Source organism: Vipera ursinii, assembly GCF_947247035.1.
Source record: "Vipera ursinii genome assembly, chromosome: 3".
Lineage (NCBI taxonomy): Eukaryota > Metazoa > Chordata > Lepidosauria > Squamata > Viperidae > Vipera > Vipera ursinii.
In genome coordinates this window covers 118,367,204-118,380,365 of record NC_139516.1, presented here as the reverse complement: position 1 = coordinate 118,380,365, position 13,162 = coordinate 118,367,204, and the positions used below count along the sequence as shown (strand labels likewise).

The window sequence follows — 13,162 nt, the reverse complement described above, 5'->3', positions numbered from 1 at the left end:
TTCTAAAGTTTTGCTGATTTCATAAAGTGCTCTCTTTCATCTTTCTCACATTACTAGAACGCTATATGATTGTTAAGCAATATCCAGAATCAGCTTTGCTACAAAATTTTAATGCTTACTATCGACGATGCAACTTCTTTATCCAAAGAAGTTCAGGGACCCGGACTCAAGTGCTCAAGACGGCAAATATCTTCTTTTTGCTTTTGAGTTCACTTCTTTAAAATTGCCTTCTAAGTCTACTTTATGGGACTTTTACCCCATATTCAGGGCTAACAGTTTTATCCTTGGGGGAAGATGGTTGCTTATTTTTTGCTTTTTCAGAGGGTAGCCATTTTCGCTGTTAAAATGACCATCCATGAGCCCCATGTAAGCTTCCACTAATCGTCACATTGCTATTTGCTGCTGAATATCTATTGCTATAGAACTGGGGGCTCTGGAATCTACAACGTTTGGTTTAGGTCTACAATTTACATGCTATGGCCTTAAAGAAAGAATTGCAAATTCACAGAATAGCGCTGGAAGGGACATTGGAGGTCTTCTAGTCCAACCCCCCTGCTCAACCAGGAGACCCTCTGCCATTTCAGACAAGTGGCTGTCCAGTCTCTTCTTAAAAGCCTCCAGTGATGGAGCACTTGCAACGTCTGAAGGCAAGCTGTCTCACTGATTAATTGTCCTCACTGTTAGGAAGTTTCTCTTTAATTCCAGGTTGCTTCTCTCCTTGATGAGTTTCCACCCATTGTTTCTTGTCCTGCTCTCTGGTGCTTTGGAAAATATGAACTTTTCATATTTTCACATTATGAAACTATTTTTAAGAATGGAATATGAAATTATTTCATATTTTCATGTTGTTTTCACATTATGAACTTTGTTATCCTCAACAGAATCCAGGTAGCCTTTAAGGTTATTTTATTATTTTATATATTGGCTGTATAGTGCTGTATAGGTATTTCTTTAAAAACGAACTTAAAAAGAAGCTTTACATATATGAAGTAATATATACAAGATCTTAACTGTAACAGGGGGAATTCTTCAGATATTGATATAGAAAATTACACTCGTAAGAGCTGTGCCCACTTAGAGTTGGTTAGAAATAGTGTTTTGGAACTTGTAGGAGCACAGCTGTTGTCTGTCTTTCATGAAAAAAAAGCCTGACGTCTTTCAGTGAGACCGAAAAAAGATGCTTTTGCTGCTTTCAGAAATCCACTCAATTAAGTTTTGTTTTGTGTCTTTGTGTTGGCTCCTGGGGACTGCTGAAACAAATCCTTGTAGTTATCCTGGCAAAACTTTCAGAAGTTTCACTCTGTGATTAATTTATTGGATATCTTTTAATAAAGTGGTGGGTATGATAAGCCTTGTTACAAGTAGTCCCTACTTAGCAACTACTCCTTCAGCGACCATTTGATGTTAAAATGATGCTGAAAAAGGAGAGTTATGATTGGTCCTTGGAATTGTGGCTGTCACAGAATCCCTGTGGTCAAGTGATCACAAATATGGGCACCTGGCCACCAGAACACACAATGGTTGCCGTATCCCACAGGCTGGTGATTGTTATTTCATTGTGACCTTTGCTTCAGACAAGCAAAGTCAATGGGGAAGCTGGCAGGAATTCACAAGTTGTGATCACATGACATCACGCTTAACAACCTGCAATAATTTGCTTAATGACTGCAGCTGGAACTGATGAACTAGCATCATTAGTTAAGTGCAGTCACATGATGATTCACTTTGCAACCATATCAGTTAGTGATGGAGCTGAGGGTCCCAATTATAGTTGGTAAGTGAGGACTACCTATATGTAATAGGTTTCTATTGAACCTGCCTTTTCTCTTTTTTTTTACTGTACCCATCCATATTCTATTGGAAAAAATGTAGTAAAATTCTCTTTCAGAATAAATCCTCCCCTAATCATTATTGGTGATATTCAATTATGCTTTTTCAGGTTTGTTTCATGTTTTAATTCATGTATGTATTTTTATGGAATACTTTTCTGAACGATTTCTCTAGTAGATTACAAAATATTTCAGATTGTGGTGATAGCTGAAGTGTTGTTGAATAAAGATGCAAACATTTTTAAGCATACTATTTAATTATGCATTCCTGTTTGGAAGTAGTTTGAAAACGTCACTGTATACTTGTGCATATTATTTATAATTCAAACTTCCGAAGCATATATTAACCATATATTACAATTTATGTTTTAATATTCTGTAGTAATAATAAGAATGCTGTGCTTAAATTGAAAAATATAAATATGTTCCTCTTTATGTTTTTTCTTTCTTTCAGCAAACACAACCTAACACAGACTGGCGTTTTTCTCAGGCTCAAAGACCAGGAACTAGTGGGTAAGTTGCTTTATACAAATAAGATACTCTATAAATGGATGTTACTTTTGTGCTTTAAAAGTATATGAAAATGCCTTGGGAAGTAGTAGATTTTTCCTTTGTCAGGTAGAACATGCTGGAATATTTGCGAAGATTAAAGTGTGAAATAAATATATAATATGTATTATATGAAATAATAGAATAGAATAGAATATTGGAATATTTATATATATATATATATTTGAATTTTTTCGCCTACTTATAGCTACAAAAATGAAGGTAAAGTTGTTCGACTTATTTTACTAATGAACAGTAAGAAATAATATAGGAAAGTTCATTTTATAATTTGCCAGTTCAAACTATTAGTAACGTTCACACAAAAAGTTTCAGATAGAGATTTTGTTCCTTTCAGAGAGATCTGATAGAAAAGTACAGTCTAAAAAATGAAAACTCTGGAGGTTGGAGGAGGGTCCTGAGATTCTGAATGCCAATTTTGTTGCCTTGACCACAACCCAACATTCCCTCTCTTGCTCCCAGGTTTGGGTTGGAAGTGAACTTGGAGATCCAAGGTCACCTGCAGACACTCATTTCTGTAGCTTCTAATCCAAGAATGCCACTGCTTCCATAGGTTGTCTGTTCCATTCTTGAACAACTCTAAGTTTCTATAATATTTTTTGATATCTGGCCACAACTTACTTTATTGTAATTTATACTACTGTTTCGCTTCTTGTCTTTTGGAAAACTCTGGACAATTTTGTCCCATCTTCTACATGACAGCCCACTTTGTATGTTTGATCTCAGTCACAATGTTGTCTAATAATAAATTGAAGATTTTTTTCTTATAGTCCTGGAACACTTGATTCTCAGATATCCTTGTTAACCATCAGGGCTACTTTTTCTGCTTTTCTATTTGCCCATTTCTAGTTCTTTTACTCGGGCAAGTGGAAACCATATATATTTTTGAGAGAAAATATAAGCCAGTCAGCTTTACATCAATGCCTGGGAAAATCCTGAAAAGATAATCAAGTGGTGGATTTGTGAGCAGGGAACTAGGTATGTCTAGCCCAGGGAAAGGCAACCTTGGCTCTTTTATGGCTCATGGACTTCAACTCCCAGAATTCCTGAGTGAGCATAGCTGGCTCAGGAATTCTGGGAGTTGAAGTCCATGAGTCATAAAAGAGCCAAGGTTGCCTACCCTGGTCTAGCCTATCAAAGAGAAGGATTAGGGACAACATGATAGCTGTTTTCCAGTAGTTGAGGAGCTGTCATAGAGGCGGCTTATTCTCCAAAGCACCGAGGGCAGGAGAAGAAGTAATGGGTGGAAACTTGTTAAAGAGAGAGCCAATCTAGACCAAAGGAGAAATTGCCTGACAGTGAGAGTAGTTAAGTAATGGAACAGCTTGCCTCCCAGAGTTGTAGGTGCTCCATTGCTGGAGGTTTTCAAGAATAGGCCGGGCAACTGTTTGACTTGGATGATATAGGTAGCACTCGACTTACTACCATTCATTTAATGACCATTCAAAGTTATAACAGGACTGAAAAAAATAACATGACCATTTTTCACACTTACGACCGTTGCATCATCCCCATGCTCAGGTGATCAACATGTGGACACTTGGCAAATGAAATGTATTACGACAGTTGCAGTGTCCCAGGGTCATGTGATTACCTTTTGCAATCTTCTGACAATAAAGTCAATGGGGAAGCCAGATTCACATAACAACAGTCTTACTAACTGAACAATTGCAGTGATTCAGTTAACAACTAGGGCAAGAAACATCATAAAATGGGGTAAAACTCACTTAACAACTCTCTTGCTTAACAACAGAACTTTGGGGCACAATTGTGGTAGTAAGTCAAGGACTACCTGTGTCCTGCCTTGAGCAGGGTGTTGGACTAGAAGACCTCCCAGGTCCCTACTGGCCCTATGATTCTATAATTTCAGTGATTCCCTTAACAACTGTGGCATGAAAAGTCATAAAATTGGGAAAAATTCATTTAACAAATGTTTCACTTAACAACAAAAATGTTGAGCTTAATTGTGGTTGTAAGTCAAGGACCACCTGTATACAGTTCATTCAGAAAGGACTTAGACTCCCTTCACTTTTGCCAATTTTGTTATGCTGCAGCCTAGTTCTACAGATACTGAAATTCATTTTTTCCCAATCTACACTCAGTACCACATAACGACAAAGTGAAAACAGAAGTTTAGAAATGTCTGTAAATTTATTTAAAAGAAACAACTGAACTATCACATTGGCATAAGTATTCAGACCCTTTGCAACAACACTTGAAATTTAGCTCAGGTGCCTCCCATTTCTCTTGATCATGGCTGACATGTTTCTACACCTTGATTGGAGTCCACCTGTGGTAAATTAAATTGATTGGACATGATTTGGAAAGGCACATAACTCTCTATAGAACAGGGGTGTCAAACTGGTGGCCTGTGGGCCGAATGCATCACACACATGCCACGCCCACCCTGGCTCCGCAAAGGCAAAAAATGTCACGATATGTCACGTGACGCGATCGAGTTTGACACCCGTGCTATAGAAGGCTTCACAGCTGACAATGCATACTGTAGCAGAGCAAAAGCCACAGGAACTGCCCGCAGAGCTCAGAGACAGGATTATTGCAAGGCACAGATCTATGGAAGGCTACAATAAAATTTCTGCTGCACCGAAGGTTCCTAAGAGCACAGTGGCCTCCATAATTCTCAAATGGAAGAAGTTTGGCACAACCAGGATTTTTCCAAGAGCTGGTCACCCAGTCAAACTGAGCAATCGGGGGAGAAGGGCCTTAGTAAGAGAGGTGATCAAGAATCCAATGGTCACTCTGACTGAGCTCCAGAGATCCTGTGAGAAGATGGGACAGAGTTCCAGAAGGACAACCACCACTGCAGCTCTCTACCGATCTGGGCTTTATGGCAGAGTGGCTAGACGGAAGTATCTCCTCAGTGCAAAACACATAAAAGCCCACTTGGACTTTGCAAGCAACTGAAGGACTCTCATACTGTGAGCAACAAGATTCTCTGGGCTAATGAAACCAAGATTGAACTATTTGGTTTCAATTCTAAATGTTAAGTCCGGAGGAAACCAGGCACTGTTCATCACCTGCCCAATATCATCCCAATAGTGAAGCATGGTGGCAGCATCATAATGTAGGGGGTGTTTTTCAACAGCAGGAACTGGGAAACTGGTCAGGGTTGAGGGAAAGCTGAATAGAGCAAAGCACAGGGATATCCTCAATGAAAACCTGTTCCACAACGCTCAGGATCTCAGACTGGGCTGAAGGTTCACTTTCCAACATGACAACGATCTAAGCACACAGCCAAGACAACAAAGGAATGGCTTAGGGACAACTCTGTGAACGTCCTAGAGTGGCCCAGGCAAAATCCTGACTTGAACCCTATTGAACACTTCTGATGGGATCTGAAAATGGCTATCCACTGATGGTCACCATCCAACCTGACTGAACCTGAGAGGATTTGCAAGGAAGAATGGCAGAAAATCCCCCAAACCAGGTGTCTAAAGCTTGTTGCATCGTACCCCAAAAGACTCAAGGCTGTAATTGCTGCCAGAGGTGCTTCAACAAAGTACTGAGTGAAGGATCTGGATACTTATGCCGATGTGATAGTTCAGTTTTTTCTTTTAAATAAATTTATAGACCTTTCTAAACTTCTGTTTTCACTTTGTAATTATGGGGTACTGAGTGTAGATTAATGAGGAAAAAATGAATTTCAACAACTGTAGAATCAGGGTACAGCATGACAAAAGTGAAGGGGGTCTGAATACTTTCTGAATGCACTATAAGTGAAACAATATGTGTTGACAGTATTATATTATCCTTGCCTCCGTTCCAAAAGAACTGTTTCTCCTGCTGTAGTTCTTATAGTAACTTCTTCATTATAAAGTTTCTTCAGAAAACAAGTTTTGGCCCTTATCTATCCTCTCTCTCTCTCTCTCTCTCTCTCTCTCTCTCTCTCTCTCTCTCTCTCTCTCTCTCTCTCTCTCTCTCTCTCTCTCTCTCTCTCACACACACACACACACACACACACACACACACACTCACTCTCACTCTTGTTTCTATAACCTTTAATTGGGAAAACAGTGTATCATAGGCAATAATCTTTGAAGGAAGGTACCTCAAATGGTCTAAACTTAACAGAATGCATCCAGGACTCATGAATACCAAGGAAATGACATTTGGGGAAATTGTGGTTGCTTCTTTACTCTCGGCTGCTGCTGTGGGCTCATGATGCTCATTTTGAATGTTCTGTGATAGCTTCCCAATGACTTGCAATTTCTTGCTCCTTGCTCCACCCAGCAGTTGCCTGCAGGGAAGGGAAGGGGAGAAAGGAATAGAGGGAGAGGGGGGAGCAGGGAGAAAGGGATCCCCATGCACTTTTCCCAGTCTACACCATCCCCCACATGCTCCCCCAACTCACATCCCTTAATGGCATCTTTTGGACACACCCTCCCAACCATCACTGTGCATCATCCCTGACTTGCACAGCCCCTCATATACGCTCATACACCCAGGCACCATTACAGACACTTGCACCTTCGTAACACATGTTGCCTCCCCCCCAACACATACACCCTCCCTGACCCTTGTGCACACATGCACAGCCTTCCTGTCCTGTGCGGCACCTCTCATGCATCCACACATACCATTCCCAAATTCTTGTTCCCTCCCACATCGGGCAATAGCCACTGTCTGCTGGCCTTAGCCTTCCCCACTGACTTTCTCTCTTCAAATTTACCACAAGAAAAGTAAATTGTGATGCTGGCAGGAGTTAGAGGGAGGGGGGGAGGGAGGAAAGGAAGGAAGGAAGGAAGGAAGGAAGGAAGGAAGGAAGGAAGGAAGGAAGGAAGGAAGGAAGGAAGGAAGGAAGGAAGGAAGGAAGGGTTTTTAACACTCAATGCCAGCTCAATGGGGAACCCTGTGGATCATTGGAATTTGCTCCCGCTGCCACTGCTTTTTTCCTACCCTGTGGTCATTTTGTTCCTCTGTTGTGACCCAGCAGGACACCAGTTGCTAGTTAGACTTAATGTGTTCCATATTCTACTCTGATATACAGTCAAAATCTTTCTTTATATAACATATATTTATTTGTGCCTCTTCTTGATTTCTCTTCATTACTTTTGTTATCTCGTTGTCTTCAGACTTTTCTGAAACCTGCCTGTTCATATGACATTTTTTAATTTCATGTGTCGTTATTCTTCTCTGAAAGATCTTAAGCAAATGGGTTTATTTTGTTATACTACCAACCACTGAATTTAATTTATACTAAAAACGGTAATGGTTCAGTATGTAATACTTTGATAATTTGCATATTGGTATATGTACCAGTCTTTTCCAATCTCTAGGCCACATGATTTTGTTTCACATTTGATGACACAGAGCTGTTAGCATTTGAACTGTCCTTTCCCTTTTAGCTTTAAATAGTTCAATGTATATTTTATTTCAACCTGGCTGTTTTCTATTTGTCAGCTGGTCCACTGCCTTTCTTATATCCCTTCCTAGTGGAGTTGGCCCTGAATATTTATTCATTCTACAGATGTTTCTGTCTTTCTACATGTTATGTGAAAAAATCAAGGCAGCATAGAAATAAAATCAATCAATAAAAATGTACGTATTTTCTTTTTGCTTCTATTGTACTTTTCATATATTTCATTTGCTTTTTTTTCTTCTTAGATCTCAGAATGGAGATGAAAATGGAACTTGGCCAAACAATCAGTTTGATACTGAAATGCTTCAGGCTATGATTTTAGCATCAGCAAATGGTCAGTTTCCACAAATATTCTAGCCTATTTTAGTACTGCATTCCCATCCTTCCTCACAACCCTTTAAAATTAGTATAAAATGTACTGCAAAAGATTTGTGTTTGATGGCAAGAAAGCTAAAGTATCTCTTATGTTAAACTAGTCAATATTCACTGCATATTATATAAAATATTATATTAAATGTATTCATGGAGTGAGATTGGATGGTTTGGAACGATAAGTAAATTGGAGAACTTCTTGTGCTTTAATTGCACTATAAAATAGGTAATACTATGCATATTGAAATTTAAGGCTTAGAATTTATAAATTGGTAGTCCTTGACTTACGACCACAGTGGATCCGAAAATTTATGTTGTTAACCAAGACATTTGGTGAGATTTACCCCATGTTACAACCTTTCTTGCTACAGTTGTTAAATGAAATCACTAGTTATTAAATTAGTAATATGGCTGTTGAGTGAATATGGTTCCCCCATTGACTCTGCTTGTCAGAAAGCCACAAAATGTGATTACATGACCCTGGAATACTGTAACCATCCTAAATATGAGTCAGTTAGTTGGCCAAGCATGTAAATTTGGGATCACATGACTATGGGGATTCTGTAATAGTTGTAAGTATGAAAAACATTTCAGTGCCACTGTAACACTAAATGAAATGTTGTAAGTTAAGGACTACCTGTATATGGTACCAGAACTTGCTAATTCCTATATAGTGTACTATTTCCTTATTTTACATTCTTGGAGTACTTTACAATTCTAGATGTAAATTTTTTCATGCTGTCTGATAAAATGTGTCATGATTTCTTTCTTTGTATAGATGTTAACTATCCCATAAACTGAAACAAGATATTGAATGAATTTATAACATGAATAATGATAAAAATACAGTAGCCAACTATTCCATCCTCATATTTCAGTGGAAGAGATTTTTAAAGAAAGTGAAATTAGTTTATTTTGATCTTAAAATGAAGTGAATTGGGCAGCATGTAAATTTAAATGATAATAAGATAAAGAAAAAAAAGGTTGGGTAAAAGTCTGGATAATTGGATGCATTCACAAAATTTCTGGATCAGCATTGACAAAATCACCATCAGTCTATTGCAAAAGGCAGCTTTACTTGGAACAGTTAAATATTTTTAACACCATCAAACAATACCAGCTCCTTGAGAAGAACTTGTTGGGTGGACAACAACGCCAAATCCAGTCTGATGTTTTCCGTCTGACTGTGCAACCAACCATAAGTATAACAAGATATCGCAGAGAGAATTTAGGTGCATATTATAGAGTTACTTCAGCAGCTCTGTCCTATTATTACTGCACTTGGGGTTGAAAGTCTAGCATTAATAGCAGAACTTCAGACCCCTTGTTGTGGGTTAAGAATTTATAAATTGTGCCAAGCTGAATTCCACAGTATTTCAAACTTATCAAGACATTGAGCATTGTGATATTTTGTGAATGTTCGATAGCCAAAATAATTATTATACAATAGTGAAGAAAAAAAATCTGCATTTGATGGGCAGTCTATCAATGTTTGAATTAAATTTTTGTTTTGAATAAAGGGCAGAAGAGGTCTTTCAAGGTGTTCAAAATTATTGCAAGGGTTTAAACATAGTGTAGTATTAATTCTGGGTGTTGTTGTTATTGTTGTTTTTATTTATTTATTTAACAGTAAATCTATATATGCAGATTATATCAACCCTGTATATGTTTTGGAAGCTCCAGAGACTGGAATACTGTACATAATTACTGGAGAGGCAATATATGTTACTTCTCTCACTAGAGGAACTAATAATACAAGGTTTTTCTCCAGGGAATTCAGGCAATTGTTCTTCATGTTTCAAGCAGATATTAGAAATTTATTTAGATATGCTTGTATAATCTAATCTTTTCTAAGCCTTATGCCTCTTGAACTGCAGGAAAGAGAAAAAAAATCTTTTTAGTCAATCTGACATCTTTCTTTCTTTCTTTCTTTCTTTCTTTCTTTCTTTCTTTCTTTCTTTCTTTCTTTATTTATTTATTTACTTACTTACTTACTTACTAACCTATTTATTTCCCCTCTTTCTCTCCTAATACTCTTGCAGAAGCTGCCGCCGCAGCTGCAGCTAACCCAGATGGAAACTCTACTCTGGGAGGAGGAGCAACAGCAGGCACCATGGGGCTCAGCACCAGGTATGGCCCCCAATTCACCCTTCAGCATGTTCCTGATTATAGACAGAACGTGTACATTCCTGGGAGCACTGCTACCCTCTCCAATTCTGCTGGCAAACGTGATGGAAAACCGTCAGCCTCTGGAGGGGGAAATAAGAAGAAGTCAGGAAAGAAAGAGAAGAAGTAGGATCCACAGGATAACACAGCCACTTCCACGTAAATCTAAAGGGCAAACTCTTCCAGCACTCCCCCAGTTCATAGCCTAGGATGGAAGATGAATGTGAATTTGTGGTTAAACTTTTTTTAAAATATGGAACATTGTGAATGTACATTGTTGTTGTCATCTAAGATTATGAGTAGATGTACTGCTGTTATTCATGAAGAGAAATATCTGAATAATAACAAATACAGTGTATACTCTTTCGAGGACAATCTAATATGCAAGGGTGTCAGATCTTAGAAACATTTTCTTTCCTGAACGATCTGCATCACCAACAAAATTTAGGATGGGCTCTGCTCATTGTAAATAATTATTCTGAACAGAGTTTTTTTATTTATATAAGTTCCTTCATTTTTACAAAAATTCTCACTTTTCCAAATTTTGATAGAAGTTCTTGGGGGGGGGAGGAGGGTTAGACATCATTTCAGCTGGAATCCTTGTTATGATATTGATAGGGAGTGCTTTAATTCCTGCTTTGTTTTAAAAGAAATGTGTATCCTGTATTATTGTAAGAGAATGAGATTCAGCTACATTTATCTTTTTTACAAGTTTAACCAATGATGGCCAGAAAAAACTGATATTGTAATTTCTGAGAAGCAAAGGAGTGCATTGCAATGGGAAAACTTCCTTGCACAAAATATGTCGTAGATATTAGCAAGACAGAGAACAATGCCACTCATGACTGATTTACAGTGATCTCTAAAGAGGCAACACATCTCATCTCCATCAATATGTACAGTAAGTGCTTTCTAGAAAAATTTGAAGAAAAAAAGTCACTGGCTTGTGAGCATAGTGAACTACTGCTCATATCTTTGCTTGACTCATGAGGGAGATGTCTTCGTTAACTGGATGAGCTCTGCTGATCTTATAGGTAGACCATTAAAAATAGAATGCTTCACATTTTTCTGCACATCAGACTGCATGCAAATCACTTCACATTTACGGGACAGCTGACTTCACACCCAAGCTTGAATTGGAAAATTTATTGCATGACGTGAACAGCATGTTAATCTGCTCTCAAGTGCCCACATCAGCCCTGTCTATGAGTAACACTATCACTAACAAGATGCATTCCCCTTCCTCAGAGATTGGGATGGTTGTGTATTTCATTTCTCTGTGCAGTATAGCTAAAAAATAATGTTGGTTTGCTGGCCTTCACAATTTTATATTAAGTAGACAGTGGCTGATCTGGGAAAGCTAAGGGACCAGGCCCAATTAAAGTATACTGGAATTAGAACTGGACAAATTGCAAAGCCAATCACTTTATTCCTGAACTTGTTATAAATATTAAACAAATGGCATTGTATCGATGCAATCAGGCAATTTGAGACCCCTCCCACTACCTCTTCTTGGATATGAATAGAAATTAAAATATTAAAAAATACAATTTGTGTTACTGTGCTTTGAAGTTGCTAGACTTACTCTTTTTTACTGCATCATTTCGTAGCCTAGTATGGACAAGAAGTGAAGTTTCCTAACTCTGGCCCATAATGTAATGGCACTCTGAGTCAGGTAGGAAATTGTAATGTTACTTGGCAACATTGGTTGCCTTTCTAGATATATTCTAGGTTTTCTGTACTATCTCATGATTTTCTTTGTTGCAACAAAAGAGCCATAAAGAAACAGAGGAGCACATTTCCAACATGGAGGGTAAACCACTAGTCCCAATATTTTTTTTTTTACACTGTAATAGCTTGCTTGAAATAGTCAAAACAGGCCAGTCCAAACATATGACAAGTTGCCTCCCAAACTTATTGGCTACGTTGTTGTCACTGCTAAGAGCATTTTATACACTATTTGATGCTTTCCCTGTGTCTAGAAAGTAGGATTTGTCTACAAGACGTTTCTGTCTACATATGGGTTTTGTAGTGATCCCAAACGCTTCTCCTTCAACTTTTTCTTTGGTGACTGCACTAGAAACCGTTTACATAGTTAGTGAAATAGACGACAAACTAGTGGGATGTTCTGTAGCATGAGCCACATTTAAATAAATGAGAGTGCAATGGTCCTGTCACACAGCTCCCATTTATCTCAATGCAGTTTGTGCAGGTACACCTCTGCTGGATTGTGCCTAAAGCTTCTTATGTAATCAAGTAGTTAACATGTGACCTTTCCCTAAGTACTATAGATGAATCTTAGTTAATCTTGTTTTTCATCTACACCTGAAAATAGTGTAGTAGTGCCTAGTGATGTGTGTTTTTTTATTTGTTTAATCTTAGTAATTGAGTTGTGGACATCAGTATTTTATATTCTTTTGAATCTTCTTCATGTGTGTTCATTGTGCTTTTAACTGTATGTGAATTGAAACACACTTACTTGTCCCTCCAATGTGTCTAATATTGAGCTATACTTATATATTATATATATGCTTATATCCTTCTTATATCCATGTAACTGACATTGATGTGTTAACACGCAAGTTTTATACTCTAATATTTATATTGCTTTTTTCTTTGAGAAAAATAAAATCTTTTCTTCTGATGTACTGTTACTGGTATGGCATGTTTCTAGTGAACAGGGTTTGAGTTTTAAAAATCTGAAAAAATATGTGGGTGCAAGCACATTGCAACAAGAGAGTGTAGACTTTTATAATGCCACTCTTCTAAAAATGTCGTATTTAGAATAGAAATAGGAATGTGTTGTATAAGTGAATATTGTACTCTTTGGGGAAAAGGATTCTGGACA

General features: G+C 37.9%; 1 protein-coding gene across 11 annotated transcripts in view; it reads left to right on the top strand.

Annotated features, from left to right (window-relative positions):
- Positions 1-12,949, top strand: part of LOC310637903 (protocadherin gamma-A11-like) — a gene marked incomplete at its 5' end in the record, with an annotated part of 208,011 nt that extends 195,062 nt beyond the window's left edge. For 10 of the 11 annotated variants that reach the window (XM_083358521.1, XM_083358514.1, XM_083358515.1 and 7 more), the window contains 3 exons: positions 2,284-2,342; positions 8,022-8,110; positions 10,191-12,949. In XM_083358521.1, coding sequence (XP_083214647.1) covers positions 2,284-2,342; positions 8,022-8,110; positions 10,191-10,444 — 402 coding nt within the window. In that variant the 3' untranslated portion in view covers positions 10,445-12,949. The remainder of the gene's footprint in view (positions 1-2,283; positions 2,343-8,021; positions 8,111-10,190) is intronic. The other variant, XM_083358523.1, reaches the window with a different exon arrangement.
- Between the last annotated feature and the right edge of the window lie 213 nt (positions 12,950-13,162).